Source organism: Apium graveolens, chromosome 5, assembly GCF_009905375.1.
Source record: "Apium graveolens cultivar Ventura chromosome 5, ASM990537v1, whole genome shotgun sequence".
NCBI classification, from domain to species: Eukaryota; Viridiplantae; Streptophyta; class Magnoliopsida; order Apiales; family Apiaceae; genus Apium; species Apium graveolens.
This window is the reverse complement of record NC_133651.1, coordinates 284126258-284145629: the sequence shown is the minus strand read 5'-3', so window position 1 is coordinate 284145629 and position 19372 is coordinate 284126258. Positions and strand designations below refer to the sequence as shown.

Genomic DNA, 19372 nt, shown 5'->3' with positions numbered 1-19372 from the left:
TATTGGGAGAATCCAACCAAGTACGTGAGCCCAAAAATCATGTAATCGTCGCATCCAGCATCCGCGTTGAATGTTGGTTTCACATTGCACTCAACAAAGTATTGGGAGAATACAACCAAGTTTGTGAGCCCAAAAATCCTGTAATCGTCGCATCCAGCATCCGCGTTGAATGTTGGTTTATTAAGATTGGCTCCATCGATTCATATTTGATATGATAATTTGATATCGTAAGATCTATGTACTCTTTCAATTATTGTATATTCAAAAATGAGATTGGCTGTTACAAAAAGTTATGACAGTATAAAATTTAACCAATTTTTTAAAGTTATTTATAATCATATAAATATATACATTAGATTAAAAAAAATTATTAAATTTATAATTGGGTCAAGGCATAAAGGATCTTTTTCGTATATTAATATATTTTTCGTTATATTTTATCAATATGTTTACATTAAGTGAAAAACATATACACATAAATTTACATTTATTATGTTGTTTTAGTGTCTTAAATATATTTTTCCAACATATGTGAAAAAGTATAATCGCCTAAAAAGTTTTTCGTTAAAAGAGTAATGTTGTGTTAGTGTTCAACTGAAAAGTTACGTAGACTTTTCTCTTTATATTATTTAATATATTTTAAAATATTTAAATTTGTTTAGTTCCCAATAGTAACTATACCGTCATTTCAAGCTCAAATTAAGAAAAATTGCTTCAAATTATAAAATTATCCTCTAAATTTTTTCAACATAACAAATTTTTTGAAAATGATCCATAAATTCCGAACGATCATCAATCGAAATATATAAAAGATAATTCAAAGCAACAATTTTCCGAGAATAACAAAAATCTGAAACGATGTATAAAATGAAGTAAATAAACACAAAAAGAAGTAATAAATTTTGCAAAAATATTATGATTGACAATATTAAAAATACAAAGAGGATGGAGGAGGAAATGTTGTAATGATGATGAGTGAAGAAGGTGAGGTGGAGAGATGAACGGAGAAGATTAAAAGTAGGCTAGGATTCTAGATTTGTCATTCCCCAATATATGTATATACAACATATATAGGAACAGGAGGAATAGGATACAATATAACAATAATACTTGTGGTATGAATAATAATCAAACCCCCCCACTTATTTTCACTTCTCAACGGCGTCTCAATTGGTCTCTGTGTTGTCCCCCCCCGATTTGAATCGCGATTTAGGGCAAATTAGATTATAATTACCCGATCCAACTAGCTCCGATTAATCTATCTTCCTTGGCAAACCCCCCTAAATCAGATGAGATGAGATGAGATCTCTATTCTCCACCTTGTTTTTCGTTTTTAATTTGGATTTGGAATTAACATAGCTTGCTTGTGTTTGTTGAATTTGAATTTATAGAGAGGGGAGAATGAGCGAGAAATGTAAGGGTGAAGATGTAGATGTAGAGGAAGGTGAGATATCGGATTCGTGTTCGGTGGAGGAGATTAGTGAGAAGGATTTTACCAAGGGAGATGAACCCCCCGAAAAGAAAGATAAGGGAGTTGCCGTTACTGCTAGTGCTAATCATTTGGGGGATTCGACTTCGACTAGGGTTTGGACTATGCAGGATCTTTTTAAGTATCAGAATAATAATTATCATCAGATTTCCACTGGTTATGCTTCCGGCCTTTATAACATTGCGTGGGCGCAGGCTGTTAACAATAAGCCTCTTAATCCCTATTTGATTACTAACAATTATATCAATCACACTGCTGATATTTCTAATGTTCATTCTTTGTCTTCCGATGATGAAAATGTGAAGAGCAAAATTAAGAATAACAACTCTGCTGGTGGTGGCAAGCTTGTTATTGAAGTTGAGGATGATGATGATGAGACGGACAAAGGTGGAATGTTGGAGGAGGGGGAATTGGAGGAAGGTGAGATTGATTTGGATTCTGAAGCTGTTGATTTGGTGAAGGATAATCACTTAGTTGGTGCTGATTTCAAGTCGGTTGCTGTTATTTTTGACAATGAGCTGGAGAAGCAGCTTAATTTAATTTCCCAGGACCTTCACACTCTTTCTTTGACTCATGGGGACACGTAAGTTTTCCGTGACTGTTGTTGCTACATCCTCAAGTTAGTTTTCCCCGCGTTTAGGTTTCAATTTTTTGTGTATTAATACTCTATGGTCTCTACATTCTAAATTTTGTTGTAGATCTTATGCGGGCGTTTGCTCCAGACTACAAAACTTGGTGGACAGCTTAAGGAACGTCCATCTTGATGATTCTATGTCTCAGGAGGATGCCTTAGTTCAGAAGGCCTTTTCTTCAATTCAAACAGTTAAACATGTAAGCTAATTCATATATCTGCACGACTGCGCCTATCAAAAGTTTCAGTTTTTTTATTTCAGTCGTGAGCTGTGACACTAACACTTCATCCATTGTAGGTTTTCTTCTCCATGAGCGAAAGCTTGAAGGAGCAGAATAAAGACGTATTATCAAGGTTTTTTTTGTGCTTCTTGCACTGTGTATAAGGCAATTTTTTTTTGCTCCTTAGAACTGTTATGGTAGCTTTCCTAATACATTTTTTGGCGTAATATGTGGCATCCAGGTTGTTTGCTCATATAACTAGCCAAAATCCTCCTCTGTTTTCTTCCAAGCAGATGACAGAGGTATGGCTTTAGTGATGTACATTTACTATATATCTAGTTTTTGTAGAATAACATTGTGCACTTGTCAACAGATACATGCCATACTTCCTTCTCTGAGTTCTGTCGTTATGTCTTCAAGTGCTGGAGACACTGTTATGGGCGAAGAAATACAATCTGGAGCAATTAAGTTGGTGGAACATAATGAATCTAATGTTTCTGAACATGATACTATGTCTGTAGATTCTCCAGATCAAAATGATTTTCACACATCGGATGTGCTGAAGACAGAAGTAGCGAGTTTTAGGAGCAGAGGAGCAATGCTTCCTTTGCTAGATCTTCACAAGGATCATGATGCAGACACTCTCCCTTCACCTACACGAGAGACCCCACCATTGTTTCCCTTAAAAAAGGCACCGTCTTATGGCAATGGAGAAATGAGACCAGAGTGGCCTGTTCCCAGACCAGCTGTTGATACAAAAATTCCTGTAGTGCAGTCTTATGGAACTGACGCCCTTAAAGCTTTTTCTACTTATCAACAGAAATTTGGTCGAAACACATTTCTTGTGACTAACAGACTTCCAAGCCCAACCCCTTCAGAAGAGAGTGATAGTGGAGATGGGGATACTGGTGGGGAGATTTCGAGCTCTTTAACTCTACCACATGTTATGAATTCACAAGCTAGAGTTTCGTCTATACCTCAAATGGACAATTCCAGTGGACAAGGTATAATGAACCCTAGCAATGCTATTCGTTTGGAATCCGTGACTAATTGTGCAGTCAGAAGTTCCGTAAAAAGTAGAGATCCACGACTCCGTCTTGCCAACTTACGTACTACTTCTACGGGTCTCAATCAACACAGTTTACCATTTTCAAATACTGAATCAGTAGTTTCCCTAGGAGAAGCGACAAACACGAAAAGACAGAAGATTATTCAAAAGCCGACTTTTGATGGTCCTGCAGCAAAGAGGCAAAAAAATGAGTTAGATTCTCGAGCTGCTGGTAATGTAGAAACTGTCTCAGGACATGGTGGTTGGTTAGAAGACAGAGGTACAGCTGGATTGCGTGTTACTGGTACTGACCTCTCTGTGGATGAAAAAGAAAGTCTGCCTAGGAATTTTGAGAATGCAATGGTTTCTTCTGGGACAAATAGCAATACACTCTGCGGTAGAAGCATGGAACCTAACACCGCAGTATCTTTAACTTCTTTCCTAAAGGATATTGCTGTAAATCCAACACTATGGATGAATATATTTAAGAAGACTGTTGAGCCTGCAAAAATACTTAGTGAACCTTTAGGTTCAGACTCTGTGTTAAGATCACTTCCGAATAATGTTCTGCCGATGATTCCGGCTCCTGAACAGAGATCAGATGGAGCACTTCAGGCCCCGCAAGCAGCTTCATCAGTGAGTATTTAGTCATATTATTAATTTTTCCTAAGTCTCTAGTCAATATTATCATGGTACTTTTCCTTGGCGTTCTCGTTTCTAAGTGCAATTCTATTTGTTCTGTTGTTTTTGTTTCCAGTATTGTTTCTCAGATGCCTATTGGGTTATATACATGTTTGTAAAATGAAATTCTACACAAGTTCCCTCTGGTTCTAGTTCTCTATCTTATGTACAAAAGATATCGTTTAAATGATGTTCGGCTACTATTATGTAGTCAGTGTCATTAATCTGTAATATGAAGTTTTTATTGTTTTTAAGCTAATCTGTGAAACTAAAAGAAGGATTAATAATCAGAGTCCTGTGTGATTTTGAATCAACTGCTCACTTTTTTTTTACAGTTATGACATTTTAATAAACTTCTTGTTGTTATTATCTTGAAAATTCTACAGGATGAGTTTGGGAAACTTCGCATGAAACCCCGTGACCCTCGTCGTGTTCTCCAAAATAATATCTCCCATAAGGTTGGGAATTTGGAGTCAGGTCAGGCTAAATCAAAAAATTCAACCTTCCTCGAAATAGTGAACCAGAATGTCCAGAAACAAGATCAGTTAAAGTCTGTGTCCAACCAGTCAACTGAAGCACCTGATATTGCTAGGCTATTCACCAAGAATTTAAAAAATATAGCTGATATCTTGTCTGTCTCCCAAACAAGTACATCACCTTCAGCATCTTCTCAGATTCCTTCATCACAAGGAATACAAGTTCGTCCAAGTTCCTCGAGTTCAAAAGGAGTACTTCCGGAACCAAGTCGCTTGACTGGTGAGAGTGGCTTGCCATCAGAAGCAGTTACTGCTGCCCCTTCTCAATCTCAGAACAAATGGAGAGAGGTTGAGCATTTATTTCAGGGATTTGATGACAAGCAAAAGGCTGATATACAGAAAGAAAGGGCAAGGAGGCTTGAAGAACAAAACAAAATGTTTGCTTCTCGTAAGCTCTGCCTAGTCTTGGATCTTGATCACACTCTATTGAATTCTGCAAAGGTATTGTAAATATGTTGTACATCAGTATTATGTGGTCGTACTCAACTTAAGTAATTTTATGTAATAAAATAACATGGACTGGTGCAGTTTACTGAAGTAGACCCCGTGCATGAAGAGCTTTTGAGGAAGAAAGAGGAAGAGGATCGCGAATACCCACATAGGCATCTTTTCCGATTTCCTCATATGGGAATGTGGACTAAATTGCGTCCGGGGATCTGGAATTTTTTAGAGAAGGTATTAGTGTTGCACAGGTCGTTTTGTAGTTGAGTTATAGAGCTTGATTGTTTCGTTTAATTTCGATAATGACAAGTAGTTCTTGTTTTTGCGTTTTAGGCTAGTAAGCTCTTCGAGTTACATCTCTATACTATGGGGAACAAGGTGTATGCCACAGAGATGGCAAAAATCCTTGATCCAAAAGGAGTTCTGTTTTCCGGTAGAGTAATCTCTAAGGGTGATGATGGGGATATTTCTGATGGTGATGACAGGGTTCATAAGACTAAAGATTTGGAGGGAGTTTTGGGTATGGAGTCGGCTGTTGTAATTATAGACGATTCCGTAAGGGTTTGGCCACACAATAAACTGAATTTAATTGTTGTGGAGAGGTAATAAAGTTTCTTTTTGCCTGTCTTGTTGGTAATATGGGATATTCGTATATCAAGATTTTCTAATATCTGCTGGTTCTGCAGATACATATATTTTCCTTGTAGTAGACGTCAATTCGGGCTTCCAGGCCCTTCCCTACTTGAAAGTTGTGTTGATGAAACGCCAGAGTGTGGGAGTCTAGCATCTTGTTTGGGGGTAATATATAGCTTAGCTTGCCTTCAGATTGTTGTACCTCACCTGCTTTTCCCTGATCACATGTTTGTTACCCAAAAAATAGGTGATTGAGAGAATACATCAGAACTTTTTTTCAAGTAAATCCTTGGAAGAAGCTGATGTTAGGAACATTCTAGTTGCAGAGCAGCATAAAATTCTAGATGGTTGCCGGATTCTCTTCAGCAGGGTGATTCCACTTGGAACCAATCCTCATTTGCACCCATTGTGGCAGATGGCCGAGCAATTTGGTGCTGTGTGCACTAATCAGATGGATGAACGCGTAACCCATGTTGTTGCATATTTAACGGGGACCGACAAGGTAATAATGGACTTTCTGGCCACTGAAAATATTCTTCTTCCGGTGTTGACATGTTTCTTTACCAAATATAATTGACATTTGAGCTCTGGCAATAATTGTTTGGAACAGGTGACTTGGGCATTTAATAATGGAAAATTTGTTGTGCATCCTGACTGGTAAGAAATGATAATTTTCATCTCAAGGGTATTATAAATAAATTGTGATTGTAGATTAATAAATTACTTCTTTTCAATTGCACAAAACCTTAATTCAGGGTGGAAGCTTCAGCTTTGCTGTACCGGAGAGCCAGTGAACATAATTTTGCCATCAAACCATAACAAATTACCAATGGGTTTTTACTTCTGATTTTTTTTTTCAAAAAAAGAAAGAAAAAAGGGGAGGAAAACTTAAATGACCTTTAAAGCACATTACAAGAGCAAGGTGGTGAAGGGACCAGAGTGAACCAGAACTCTGATAATGTTAAAAACTTGCATGGTCACAGCACAGTTATAAAATTTTGACGGGCATGGTTGTCATTGATTAGATGATGTTGGAGTACAAGAACGAGGAGCCTAGAATGGTGCCGCTTATGCATAATTGCTTGAAATTTCTTTCACAAGTAAAATATGGATTATTATGAAACCAGTTCCTTTCAGCTTCTACAACTTTACTTTGGATGATAAACAACTAATAAAATTGGTGAAACAATGTACTTGGTTAAAGAAAAGAGTTTAGACCAAACTGAAAAGAAGAGGAGCCGCATACATACATTTAAAGAAAATGCCCAAAAATGATTTGCCACCAATACTGAGAAGTTGCATTAACATTCAACAGGCGGGGAACGTAAGAAATATTTACTGGGGTATTTTAGAAGGTTTCTTCTTCTTCTCTCTCTTCTATCATTAATTCTGCCATTTTGGAAAGAAAACAATGTGGTACAATTAAAAGGTTGGAAGTACACTAGTAGGCTTAGCTTAGCTAGGCATGGGACAGAGTGGTCCGTGAGTGTTATTCATATTTCATTCTGATTCGGTCATCGTTTGGCAAAGTCTACCCCTTTCCTAATATGCAGTCACGTACCAGTACCATTTTTGGTACAATTAGCAAAACTTAAAAAAAAATTACAAAGGGGCGCCTGCAATTCTGCAAAAAGTACATTGCTATATTAGCACAACTCCAATCTAAGTAATATATATATATATATATATATATATATATATATATTATCAAAGATTGCTAAATAGATGGTGTGTTGGCTGGTCCTTTGTTAATTTACGCAAAAACATGTCATTCTGCTCTACCTGCATGCAATCTTGGTTACGTATTATTGAAAATCAGAAATAATAGGCTGAGTTACAAATTTGTGTTATTGGGTGATTTTTTATAATTCGTATAATTTATAGGCGATTTAACTAATTGAGCAAATAATATTTTTGACTGATTTATAAATAATTTTTTAAAAAATCGGCAGCCAATAAAGTGAGAAGTTTTGATACCATCACTTACAGGTACGAAAGCTTTTCTAATTACTTGATGAATGATTTACACTCCTGCTGGTGCTTAGAAAATGTCCAAACAAACAAACAATAATTCCCAGTCTATTCCTAAATGAACTAGCTCTGTAGCCCGTGCGAGGCACCGACAAATTCTAACCTCAGCTATTATAGTTTTTATAGGCACGAGCATGTTCTAATCTCAACTATTATAGTTTTTGTATACATGTTTTTAAATAGAATATATGTAATATTGTGAGGACTTATTTCTGTTTGGGTAAGTTGACATCTATTTTGTGAATGAGTTTATTCGGTCCGTATACTTTATAGCTCGTGCAAGGCACGTATATTTTTTTAAATCACGTGTGTTAATAAACCATGTTCATGTGATATATGTTATATTTTGTTGTGAAATGAACTTTTTGCCAATTTTGCATTAGATAATTGATAGATAATATTCGTAAAAAATATATTTAAAAGTGTTTTGAATTTTGAATTTTGCAATTAAAATTGCTTCCATTGAGAATGAATATTTATTCATGTTGATCGATTGAGAAGAAATCGAGGTAATATGTGTAAGTTACGTAAATTTTATATGTTGGTTTATAATATTTATGTTACCGGCTAAATTTATTTTGATCAATTAAGAAAAAAATGAGTTTATATATGTTAATTGGCTTAATTTCCTGTGTTTGGTTTATAGTACTCACGATAACAGCTATCTACTGTCTCTTTCATTAATTATGAGAGTAAGCTAATTGAAGTTTTCAACACGTTCTGCGTAGGCCTGTTTGTTTCGAAACGAAAAAGGTATATCAGTGTATCAAAGTATAAACGGTCTTTCCAATATGTGCCCAAATGCACACAATAAGCACTAAATTTTATGAGTTTGGTGCATTTTTATTGGTGGAGTTGTTGTAAATGCAGGGGGTCCATCAATATTTATGATTAGAGGACCAATCAAAATGCATCAAACTCATGGGAGTTAGTGCTTATGTGCCCTCAGACTAGGGTGCATGTCACAGCGGCACGAGCATGCCAAGATGGTCATGCCATGACGTCAATTAGCCAGACATGTCTTTTCATGATTTGACATACCTTTTTACTATTTTTCTTATTTTTTAATAATTATTTTAATATTAGAAATATTCGGAAATATAAATGAGTATTATGATAGTGTTTTTATCCAACCCAGGGTGTAAGGGTTTGGATGCTTTTCGACCTTTTGACTGTGTCTATGTCTATAATATTCTTCATGCTACCACTATCAATCGTAACTGCAAAAATATGCCCATTAATAGTGCACATGGTAAGAAATAACTGGTGTCGTTGAGATTTTCCTTCATGTTTTTGGGCAAACATCATCCTTCGAACAAAGAAAGTTATTTCATCTTACACATAATCCTCAAATTCACCATCTTCACCATCCGACCATACTGATACCCTTTTTCATCTTCCTATACTTCTCGTGCAATCATATTTACTGCCTCTTTGAGGACATTCATTCGACCTATGACCAGGAAGATTACACATATAGCACTTCCTAGTCATGGGTTTAGCATAAGAAGTTACTAATGTAAATGAGTATTATGATGGTATTCGGTTGTTACTATCAATTAACTTTAATTTTACATTCAAGTTCACTGTATATTAGTATAATAAATATGTTTTAAATTTTATTATATTTAATTGATAAATGGCATGCCATTTGGGCATGCCTTTTGGCAAAAAGCATGCCTATAGGCATGCCTTCGCGGAGTCTCGTGACAGGTACCCTACCTCGGACACATATTAGAAAACCCGAAGTATAAAATATAAATATTGTTTGCACAATACTCTGTAATCATATTTTTACACAACACAACGATCGTGCTTTAGATAAAAATAAATTTTTATTATTTTTAATATATATATATATATAAATGTGTTATATATATACACACACATGCATTTAATGTATTTGAATGTATTGTGATTAATAATCTAAGTTGTTAATATACAATAATGAAATTGTAATAAATATATTTTTATTAATAATTAATGGCTAGACATCATTAATATATGGTATTAACTTGATATTTATTAATATTTATAAATGAGGGGTGATTTAGTAATTTTAAATGAATAAATTGTCTCAGCCAACCCCCTAGTTGTTCTATTATATATATATATATAATAGATGTGCTGTTTGGGAAAGGTAGTTGGTGTTCATTATCTAATAATATGTACACATTTCTCGGTTAGGAGTTGGCCACTTGAGATTGAATGAATTGCAGGGCTGCAAATGAACGGAGTTGTTCGTGAATAAAGCTCGGGATCAACTCGTTTAAGTGAACTCGACTCAGATAAATAAATGAGTTGAGCCGAATATTTTATCTGTTTGGCCGGGACTCGGCTCGTTTAGTTCGGGTCTGGTTCGGACTCGGCTCAAACTCGGATAAAGTTTATATATATTATAAATAATAAATTATTACTAATCACTTAAATGCTTTTACCGGTTCATTTTTTCATCATTTATTAATTATTTAATTATTTTAGAGATTTTGTTTATTTTTCTAAATTGAACACTTAGTTTTTCGTAAGTAATTATCAAATTGTTATCATCATACATTCATCTCCTATTATTCATATTTCATAAACATCATTAAATACCTTGTAATTTACATAAACCAAATTTAAGTAAAATAACAAACATAATAAAATTTGACATCGTCATTTTAAAAAGTAATGTACGATTTATAAAGTTACAAATATATCAATAATTAAAATAAAATTGGATATATTTTATAAAATCGTCTTGAAAAATAAAAGATATAGCTAGATTAAGAAATAAGTGTAAACTGTGAGTGTGCATATATAATTTTAAAGTAAAACTAGATACAACTTGTAAAATTATAAATTATAATTTAAGATTATTCGATTGAAAAATATATTCAAGATATTAATGGACAAACTCGACTCGGCTCGAGTTCGGCTCAGTTCGGTTGTTCATGAACAAACTCGTGTTCGGCTCGTGCTCAACTCGTTTATAAATGAGCCGAGCTCGAACATCACTTTCCATTCGGTTATTAAACTCGACTCGACCCGACTTGTTTTAAAAATAAACTAAACTCGGTTCGGACAGAACTCAGCTCGGCTCTGTTCGTTTAAAGCTCTAATGCATTGTGATCTCCAGGGTATAATTTTGTCCACTTATTGTTTTATATAGGCATATAATGTTTATTATACTGTATGTCTTATCGTCTGTATGTTCGGTCACAAGTCTACGTTTGTTTCAAGCGGTTAGCTTTTATTTGGGTATCTCCGTCCTAATCTCGCAAGAGCATTCAACTCTTAGCTACAAATGTGTCAAATATATCATAAATATATATTCGGTTTATCTAGTGTATACCCATAGGTACATACTAAAAATGTGTGATTGATAAATTTTAAAAATTTTATTGGTGTAGATTTTTGTGCATGCGGAGTTTTACACCAATATTATCTGGACACCTCATCAAACACTAAGTTTTAGCATGTACCATGAACACACACTAGAAAAATCCATATATATTTAAGATATTGTGTAAAAAAGTATTCGCTCCAATGGTGCATTCCCCTTAGCTAAAATTTTTGTCAACCTCTCTACGTTGGCTATGTTTGTCGAATCTCTAACGACCTGTAGTTAAATTACACGTAATCTGTGACGGCCTCAACCCCGGGATCAGGAGCTGACGTCACTAAAATATAACAAACCACAAATATAAACTACAAATTTAACATTATTACACTAACACGACCTTAGGTTACAAAACTACAACTAACTTATTCAACAAGCCTGACACTCTAACTTATTATACCAACTCATCAGAAAACTACCTCAGAGGAGCCGGGACCGGAAGGGGCTGAAACTTTGTTATGACCGGGTCTGATATGTCTTCTAGGCATCTGCAATATATATATATAACAAGCTGCAAGGGTGAGCAATCAATTGCTCAACAATACCACTATATGAATAACAAGTAAAGCAGTGTATAAAACCAGTTATAGGAACATAAATCATAACTCGTTTACAAAAACAAGTAAAACAGGTATAAAATGGATATCAACAACTAGCATGCTATGCCAAACGTATCATCAGTTGTGTGTTGTGTGAATACCAGAGTCCAATTTTAGCATGTTATTTTCATTTCTAAATCCACTGTTCCATTACAAGAACCACAAAGTCATCTGTTCCGTTACGGTAACCACTAAACCAAAATCAAATATATATTTAAACGAATCCTAGGGACGACTGATCAGTCTATTCCACCACAAATATGTTCCGGAACTCAAAGACTAGTCAGGTCTCTGTCACGCTGGACTAAGCGGTTCAAATAGAGCGCGCAACCGACTTAGCCTCTTACGTAAACCCGCTGGGCCGTTACGGACCTCTTACGCAACCATCCAATATTCGATCTGTTTTATCCAGTTTCCAAAACCACTTATACCTATCTCTTTTAAAACAATTATATCACATCACACTTTCGAAAACCTTTCCAATTTTATTCAAAATTTAGAGATAGGCATTTTCAAAAGTTACTTTTTCCCAAAACATAATTTAAACGAATTTTTTCCAATACAGGGGATACGTAACTTAAAACGTTCTGTTCCACTACGCAAATTAAATCAACAGTTATTCATATATACTGAACTGTAAAAGATTTGTTCAGGGGTACTTTCCTTGTGAACCTTTTTAATTATACACTAGCTCGACTTTAAAACGACTTTAACTTTCGAGTCCTTCGACTTGAAACTACAGAATCGAAATATCCTAGGTTAGACGACCAGTTATGCTTGACATATCCTCGCTAAACACTTAACCCTAACAATAGCAATTCCTGACTCGTACTTATACGTACTATTATAGTACACATAATATATTTATTTATAAATATACACGCTCGACTAGTATTCTCGTAATTAAAATAATTTTCAGAAAATTTGGAGAGCGACTCCTCTATATATTGGACTACCCGTCAAAACATAATCGACTTCCGATTTCCAACAAATCAAAAATCTCAATTCACGTCTCGATACGACTCGTAACATAAATACTTATTTACATTTCGAAAATAATTTATACGAATCATTTTATTTATTTTATATATTTAGGACTCAGATAAAAATCATCACCGTCCACCGTCGGCTCGCCGAGGCTCATCGCCGATGGCGGCAAAAACCAATCGCACGAAATTATTTATATCACGAATAATAGTCATAATTCCCTGCAATTTAATAAAATAATACGAATTAAATTCAGATTAACCGAACCGAACCAACACAGCCAACAATAACAACAGAAATACAGCCATACACACGTGCATCGCGCGCAGCGGCACACAACAACACAACTCGCCACAACATCTCTCACATTTAATACACATATTTTATAAATAACCCTGTACACCAATAATAAAACATAAATATTAACAAGACAATACGCAGCTGTCAGAACCAATACGCATATTTTATTTATTTAATCTATCAATAATTACATATTTAAATAATATAAAAATATACGAGTCGTTATATAATCTGTTACCATATTTAAATAATATATTTTATTTATAACTGCCTAAAATAATAACAACATACTATTTTTAAAATATAGCCAATCATTATAGGCAACTTCATCGAAGTAAATAACAATACAGATTCAGTAAATTTTTAGATAATATCTATTTTATATTATTTTAGTTAATAATTTTAACAATACCGTTGAAGATGCTCTAATTACCTTTTCTTTTCTTTTTTACAATAAAAATTTCTTAGGTAGCAAAAAAAACTTTCATTGTCTTGGTCGAATAGTTTCATTTGTCTTAGTAAATTTGATCTAATCTATTCGAGGTCGTTTTGTTGACCGTAAAATTCCTCCTAAGAAGTTGAAATATTAAGAAAGTATAATTTAACTGAGATTTAAAGTTTATTAAGTTTCCATTGAAATAAGAAATTTGTTAATAAATACAAAGCACATGCAAAGAAATTTAAAGTTTATTAAGTTTCCATTGAAATAAGAGATGTTATTCATCCCTAGTAATTTATTATGAGCGTGTACCTAAATGACAACCAAATAATATGTCATATTTCCCAGCGATTGCAATTTCCATAAGATAAATAACTTTCTATAAGAGTCATCCTCCGTCCATTCTTGTCTATGTGACATGGTATGAGCGTATAGGTCTTTGTCTTTCGTCCTTTTGTCTACAAATTTCATTCAGTCCTTTCGCATTTCATTTCATTTCTCAATAGTCTTAACAATGTCAAATACTGATTCTCTAATTCAAATCATGAACATGGTGACTCTCGAGGATGAAGAAGAGATAGGTTATAAAATCATCGCTGAAGAAGAACAAGAACAACCCAGCCAATATTTTTAAGGTTTCAACCCAAAACTCTGTGTTGTTGGTCGTTTCATTGTGGAAGGAAAGGTTGATTTTCTGGCACTCCAGCACACAATGGCAGCATTATGGAAACCTGGCAAGGGAGTATACATTAAGGAGTTGGACACCAATTTATACCTATTTCAATTCTTTCATGAAGTAGATGTAAAAAGAGTAATGGAAGGATGCCCGTGGTCTTTCAATAGGCGTGCATTAGTGATGGCTCATCTCAAGGAAGGTGAAAACCCAAGGAGCGTAGATCTTAACTCAATGGAATTATGGGTTCAGGTTCATGATCTGAATCCTGGTTACATGTCAAAAAAGATATTGAAAGGAATAGGTAACTACATTTGTCAACATGTTAGTAACCGCCAAAGCAATTTCAATGGTGTTTGGAAAGAGTATTTGAGAATTCTAGTGAGTATAAATCTGAACAACCCTTTGAAGCGACGAATGAAAATGAAGATGAATGGTGATGAATGGTTTTGGGTCAGTTTCAAATATGAGAACGTCCCTCTGTTTTGTTTCATTTGCAGAATAGTTGGACACTCAGAAAAGTACTGCAGCAAATTATTTGAGCTTGAAGCAGAAGAAATCATCAAACCATATGGTCCATGGATACATGCTCCTTTCAGGGGACAAGTCGAACCAATAGGAGCTAAATGGTTACGTACAAATATAACCACCGGAATTAATAATCAGTCACCGGAAAAAACAACAACGACCGTAATGAACGAGATGATAGAAATTTAGATCCACATTTTTCTCCAACAAATCAAGGAGATGGTTGCAAAGCAGAAAATCAAGAAAACAAAGAATTTCAAACTAATACATCAGAAGCGGGAAAAAAATTTATGCATAACACAAAGTCTGCAGCTACAATTATGGGCCAAGAAAATAACAAAAAAGATTTCGCTTTTATCGAGTCCATAAAGCGTAGAATTGAGGACGGCCTGAGCTCACTACAAAATATGGGTCGAAACAAAGACGTCATCATGGATCTAAGTGACGAGCTGGAGATAGAACAACAATATAATCTAGAAGAAATAAATGATCCAAAAAACGAGTTAAGGGCGGGTGTCCATGCAGATGCTCGCCTAACATTATGACGACTTTGAGATGGAATTGCCAAGGGCTTGGGACCCCGTGGGCTTTCCAATTCCTAAAGGAGATCATTCTCCAAAAGCATCCTGATTTCGTATTCTTAAGTGAAATTTTATGTAGAAGAGATACATCGGAAAGATTACAGACAACAATAGGTTTTGAAGGAATGGTGGTAGTCGAAACTCAAGGTCACAGCGGTGGTATAGTTTTTTTATGGAGACACAAAGAGGAAACAACTCTGAAATCCTACAACAAAAACCACATTGATCTACAGATTGTTAGAAAGAATGGAGAAGAATATAGGATGACAGGAGTTTATGGAGAACCAGACAGAAGGAAAAGATGTGACACTTGGAATTTGCTACGCACTTTAGCCATGGACAACTCTCTCTCTTGATGTCTTATTGGCGATCTTAATAATGTAGTGTCTCAAAATTATAAGAGAGGAGGAAGACCGTACCCAGAGAGCTTAATTCAGGGGTTCAGAGAAGTGCTAGATGATTGCAACTTGATTGACATGGATCTTCACGGTCACCAGTATACTTGGGAGAGGGGCGTTGGAAGTGCAGAATGGATTGAAGTCCGCCTGGACCGTGCTCTAGTCACTCCTTCTTTCCTTGATGTTTTTACGGATGCAAAATTTATCAACCTCGAGATTTCGACCTCTGATAACTGTCCTATCTTGCTGCAAATTCAGAGAACAAACAAGATCATTCAATCAAAAAAATTTCATTTTGAAAATGCTTGGTTACGTGAACCACTATGCCACTAATTGTTGAAGAAACATGGGCATCCAACCTACAGGACAACCTGTTTGACAAACTTAAAAAGTGTGCTATCATATTATCATTTTGGGGGCAGGAAGTCACAGGTAGTTTTAAGCTGAGAATTCAGAAATGCAAGAAAAAGCTAAAAGCTGTAAAAGGAAGTAGGGACAATATTTCAGTTGCAATGAGAAAAGAAGAACAAAAAATCTTAGCTGAAGTGTACGCTCAACAAGAAGTGTTTTGGAGGCAGCGCTCCAAACAACTATGGCTTCGAGAGGGGGATAACAACAAGTTATTTCACGCATCAGTAAAAAAATGAAGAGCAATGAATCAAATCAGTTCTCTACAAAACAGTTAAGGACAGCTAGTCGACTGAAATTCTGGTTTGGAAGAAATCGTGATAAACTATTTCTCTGATTTATTCGCTGCAGGCCAAAATGAATGGCGGGAGGTCATTGACTGTATTGATCCAAAAGTAACTGAATCCCAGAATGACATGTTGCTGAAACAGTTGATGAGGAGGAGATAAAAAAATGCCCTTTTTCATATGCATCCGGACAAAAGCCCAGGGCCAGATGGCATGACACCCGGATTTTACCAAAAATTTTGGAAGACAGTTAAACATGATGTAGTAAAGACAGTCAGCCATTTCTTTGAAACAGGTGTGATTTATAAATCATCTCAAAAGTCTTGGCGAATAGAGTGAAGAAAATAATTGATCAAATCATCTCGAACACCCAGAGTGCTTTCATTCCGGGGAGATTGATCACAGACAACGTTATGGTTGCTCATGAAGTGATGCATTTCTTAAAGCGAAAAACAAAAGGAAAACAGAGCTGGATGGCCTTAAAAATCGACATGAGTAAGGCCTTCGATCGAGTAGAATAGAATGGAACTATTTGTCTGCAGTTTTAGCAAAACTGGGCTTCAATCAGCAAGTCATTAACTTATTTATGGCTTGTATTTCGTCTGTTAGGTATCAAATTGCTCATACAGGTAGACTTTTTGGATCCATCACTCCTGCTCGCGGCATCAGGCAAGGTGATCCACTAAGCTCTTATTTATTTCTTTTGTGCATTGAAGGTTTTTCTGCACTTATCCACAAGTATGAAATAAGAGGCTTGATTCAGGGAATTAAAGTTGCTCAAAAAGCCCCTCACATTTCGCATATTCTCTTCGCAGATGACTGTTATTTTTTCTGCAAAGCTAGTATTGAAAGCGCCAACCAAGTCATGACAATGCCTCAAGTCTTTGAACAGGCTTCGGGGCAAAAGGTCAATGTCGACAAGTCATCGGTCTTTTTCAACAGAAACACTGGTTCTGATCTCAAGCAGGAACTATGTAACAAGCTCCATTTTAACGAAGCGAACGAAAACATCTCATACCTTGGTATCCCAAGTCTAATCACTAGAAGCAAATCTGCAGTTTTTGGGTATGTCAAAGAAAAACTGCAGGACAGAGTCCATGGTTGGGACAAAAAACAAATATCGAAAGGAGGGAAAGAAATTTTGATCAAATCTGTTGGTCAAACTCACCCGAATTATACCATGATTGTTTTCCTTTTGCCAGTAGAAACGTGCAAAGACTTAGAGCGAACTATGAGCAGATATTGGTGGAAATCTGATGGCAAGAAAGAAAAAGGCATACACTGGTTTTCTTGGGATAAATTGTGGTCGAGAAAAGCTAATGGAGGAATCAGATTTTGCAATGTAAGGGACTTTAATATAGCTCTTCTCAGAAAGCAGGCATGGAGAATCATTCAGTTCCCAGAAAAACTAGTAAGCCAAGTTTTCAAAGCATGATATTTCCCAAATGGATCTTATTTGGAAGCCCAACTCGGAAGTAACCCGAGCTAAATATGGCATAGCATTCTGGCAGCACAAGTTATAATTAAACAAGGAGTCTTATGTCGGGTTGGATCTGGTGAAACTATAAGCATCTTAAACTCTCCTTGGTTACCATCAGAAACTGATCCATACATCCATACTCAGAGTCAGTCAATTGTAAATCAAAAGGTTGCAGCTCTAATGGTTAATGGCGAAAGAAAATGGGACGAAGAAGTTATTCATGACATATTCTCTCAAAGAGATGCAGAGATGATTCTCATCATTCCACTAGAAAATGACAATGTGGACAACTGGTATTGGAAACGTGACAAACTCAGAATGTACACAGTTAAAGGAGGTTTTCTCTTCCTTCAGGAGTTGAAGCAAGGTGCTCATCGAGATAATAATTCAGGGTTTTGGCGAAGTTTGTGGAAATTAAAAATTCCACCAAAAGTGAAAAACTTTTTGTGGAGAGCTTCAAGTAATTGTTTGCCAACCAAAGACATGATGCGTATCAAAAGAGTCCTAATTGATAGTTGGTTTCCCACATGTAACGCATTTCCTGAAACCACAGTGCACTCTTTGCTAACTTGTTCTTTTGCACTTCAATGCCGGAATTTGACAGACTTCTCGACTACTTCAAACACTACTGGTTCCTTTCAAGAATGGCTTCAAGCAGTCTTTAATCAGAAAAGAAAATCGGACGCAGAGATTATAGTAATGATTAGCTGGATGCTCTGGAAAAACAGAAATGATGTGGTATGGAAGCAAAAATGTATGGACGTTTCAAGTATTGTAACAACGGCGTTATCTGTCCTTAATCAATGGAAATTTGTTCAAGACAGGTCTTTCAACATCTCATTGGGTTACATGACTCAAGACGATGGCTCAGAACAATGGTGTACCCCCACAGTGGATAGAATTAAGGTTAACTCCGATGCAGCAATCTTTGAAAATCGAAACATGTATATCTATGCTTTCGTTGCAAGAAATCATAATGGTACTCTTATAGAAGCAAAGTCCAGTTGCGCCCCAGGATCTATATCTCATGTTTTAGCAGAAGCGATAGGAATTTTGGAAGCTCTTAGTTGGATAAAAACCAAGAAGCTATCGAATGTGGACGTTGAAACTGACAGCCTGGAACTAGTTCAGTGGATACGTAGCTCTTACACAAGTCTATCCTATGTTGGCCGCATGATAGATAAGTATAGAAATATCTTGGCAGGAATGAGTAGTAAAAACGATCTGCAAATAGAGTAGCTCACTATTTAGCGAGATACAGCTATTTACCAGCTGATCGTAGTTGGAGGGTGGAGAATGTTTACCCGGAATTTGATTATGTTCTATATAATAACTTGAGAAAATAAAATCTTCATTTTCTGGCAAAAAAAAATAACTTTCTATTACAAACAAACAAGCCTGAAATGTTGATAACTTTTGGTAACTCTCCCTCTCAAAGTATGTCGGCTCCATAAACATCTACATAATAATATATTAACTTCGGATTTTTTTTCCCTCCCTTTCGATTTAACCCAGATCAAAAATTAAAATTTTTAAATTTAATTTGCGCGTATGGCGTCATGCTGGAATACAAAATCTAACCGCTTAACATATGCTGGC

The 19372-nt window shown here is 35.6% G+C and overlaps 2 protein-coding genes across 2 annotated transcripts; both read left to right on the top strand.

Moving 5' to 3' along the window:
* Positions 1-1017: 1017 nt before the first annotated feature.
* On the top strand, positions 1018-6826 carry LOC141659089 (RNA polymerase II C-terminal domain phosphatase-like 3). The gene is made up of 12 exons (XM_074465827.1): positions 1018-2072; positions 2188-2320; positions 2419-2474; positions 2583-2643; positions 2715-4025; positions 4457-5047; positions 5135-5281; positions 5381-5649; positions 5734-5845; positions 5928-6182; positions 6291-6337; positions 6436-6826. Exons 1-12 carry the CDS (start codon positions 1402-1404, stop codon positions 6497-6499), a joined length of 3717 nt encoding a protein of 1238 aa, XP_074321928.1. The 5' UTR covers positions 1018-1401; the 3' UTR covers positions 6500-6826.
* A 7304-nt stretch (positions 6827-14130) lies between these two features.
* Positions 14131-14808, top strand: LOC141661000 (uncharacterized). The gene has a single exon (XM_074467981.1). The coding sequence runs from the start codon at positions 14131-14133 to the stop codon at positions 14806-14808; it is 678 nt and encodes a 225-aa protein (XP_074324082.1).
* The last annotated feature ends 4564 nt before the right edge of the window (positions 14809-19372 follow it).

What these genes read in the sequence shown, in the direction of transcription:
- LOC141659089 (XM_074465827.1), top strand. Translation starts at nt 1,402, where the DNA reads ATGAGCGAGAAATGTAAGGGTGAAGATGTAGATGTAGAGGAAGGTGAG. An exon ending in AATTTAATTGTTGTGGAGAG is followed by an intron (nt 5,650 to 5,733) that starts GTAATAAAGTTT and finishes CTGGTTCTGCAG; the next exon opens with ATACATATATTTTCCTTGTA. An exon ending in GTCTAGCATCTTGTTTGGGG is followed by an intron (nt 5,846 to 5,927) that starts GTAATATATAGC and finishes CCCAAAAAATAG; the next exon opens with GTGATTGAGAGAATACATCA.
- LOC141661000 (XM_074467981.1), top strand. Translation starts at nt 14,131, where the DNA reads ATGGCAGCATTATGGAAACCTGGCAAGGGAGTATACATTAAGGAGTTG.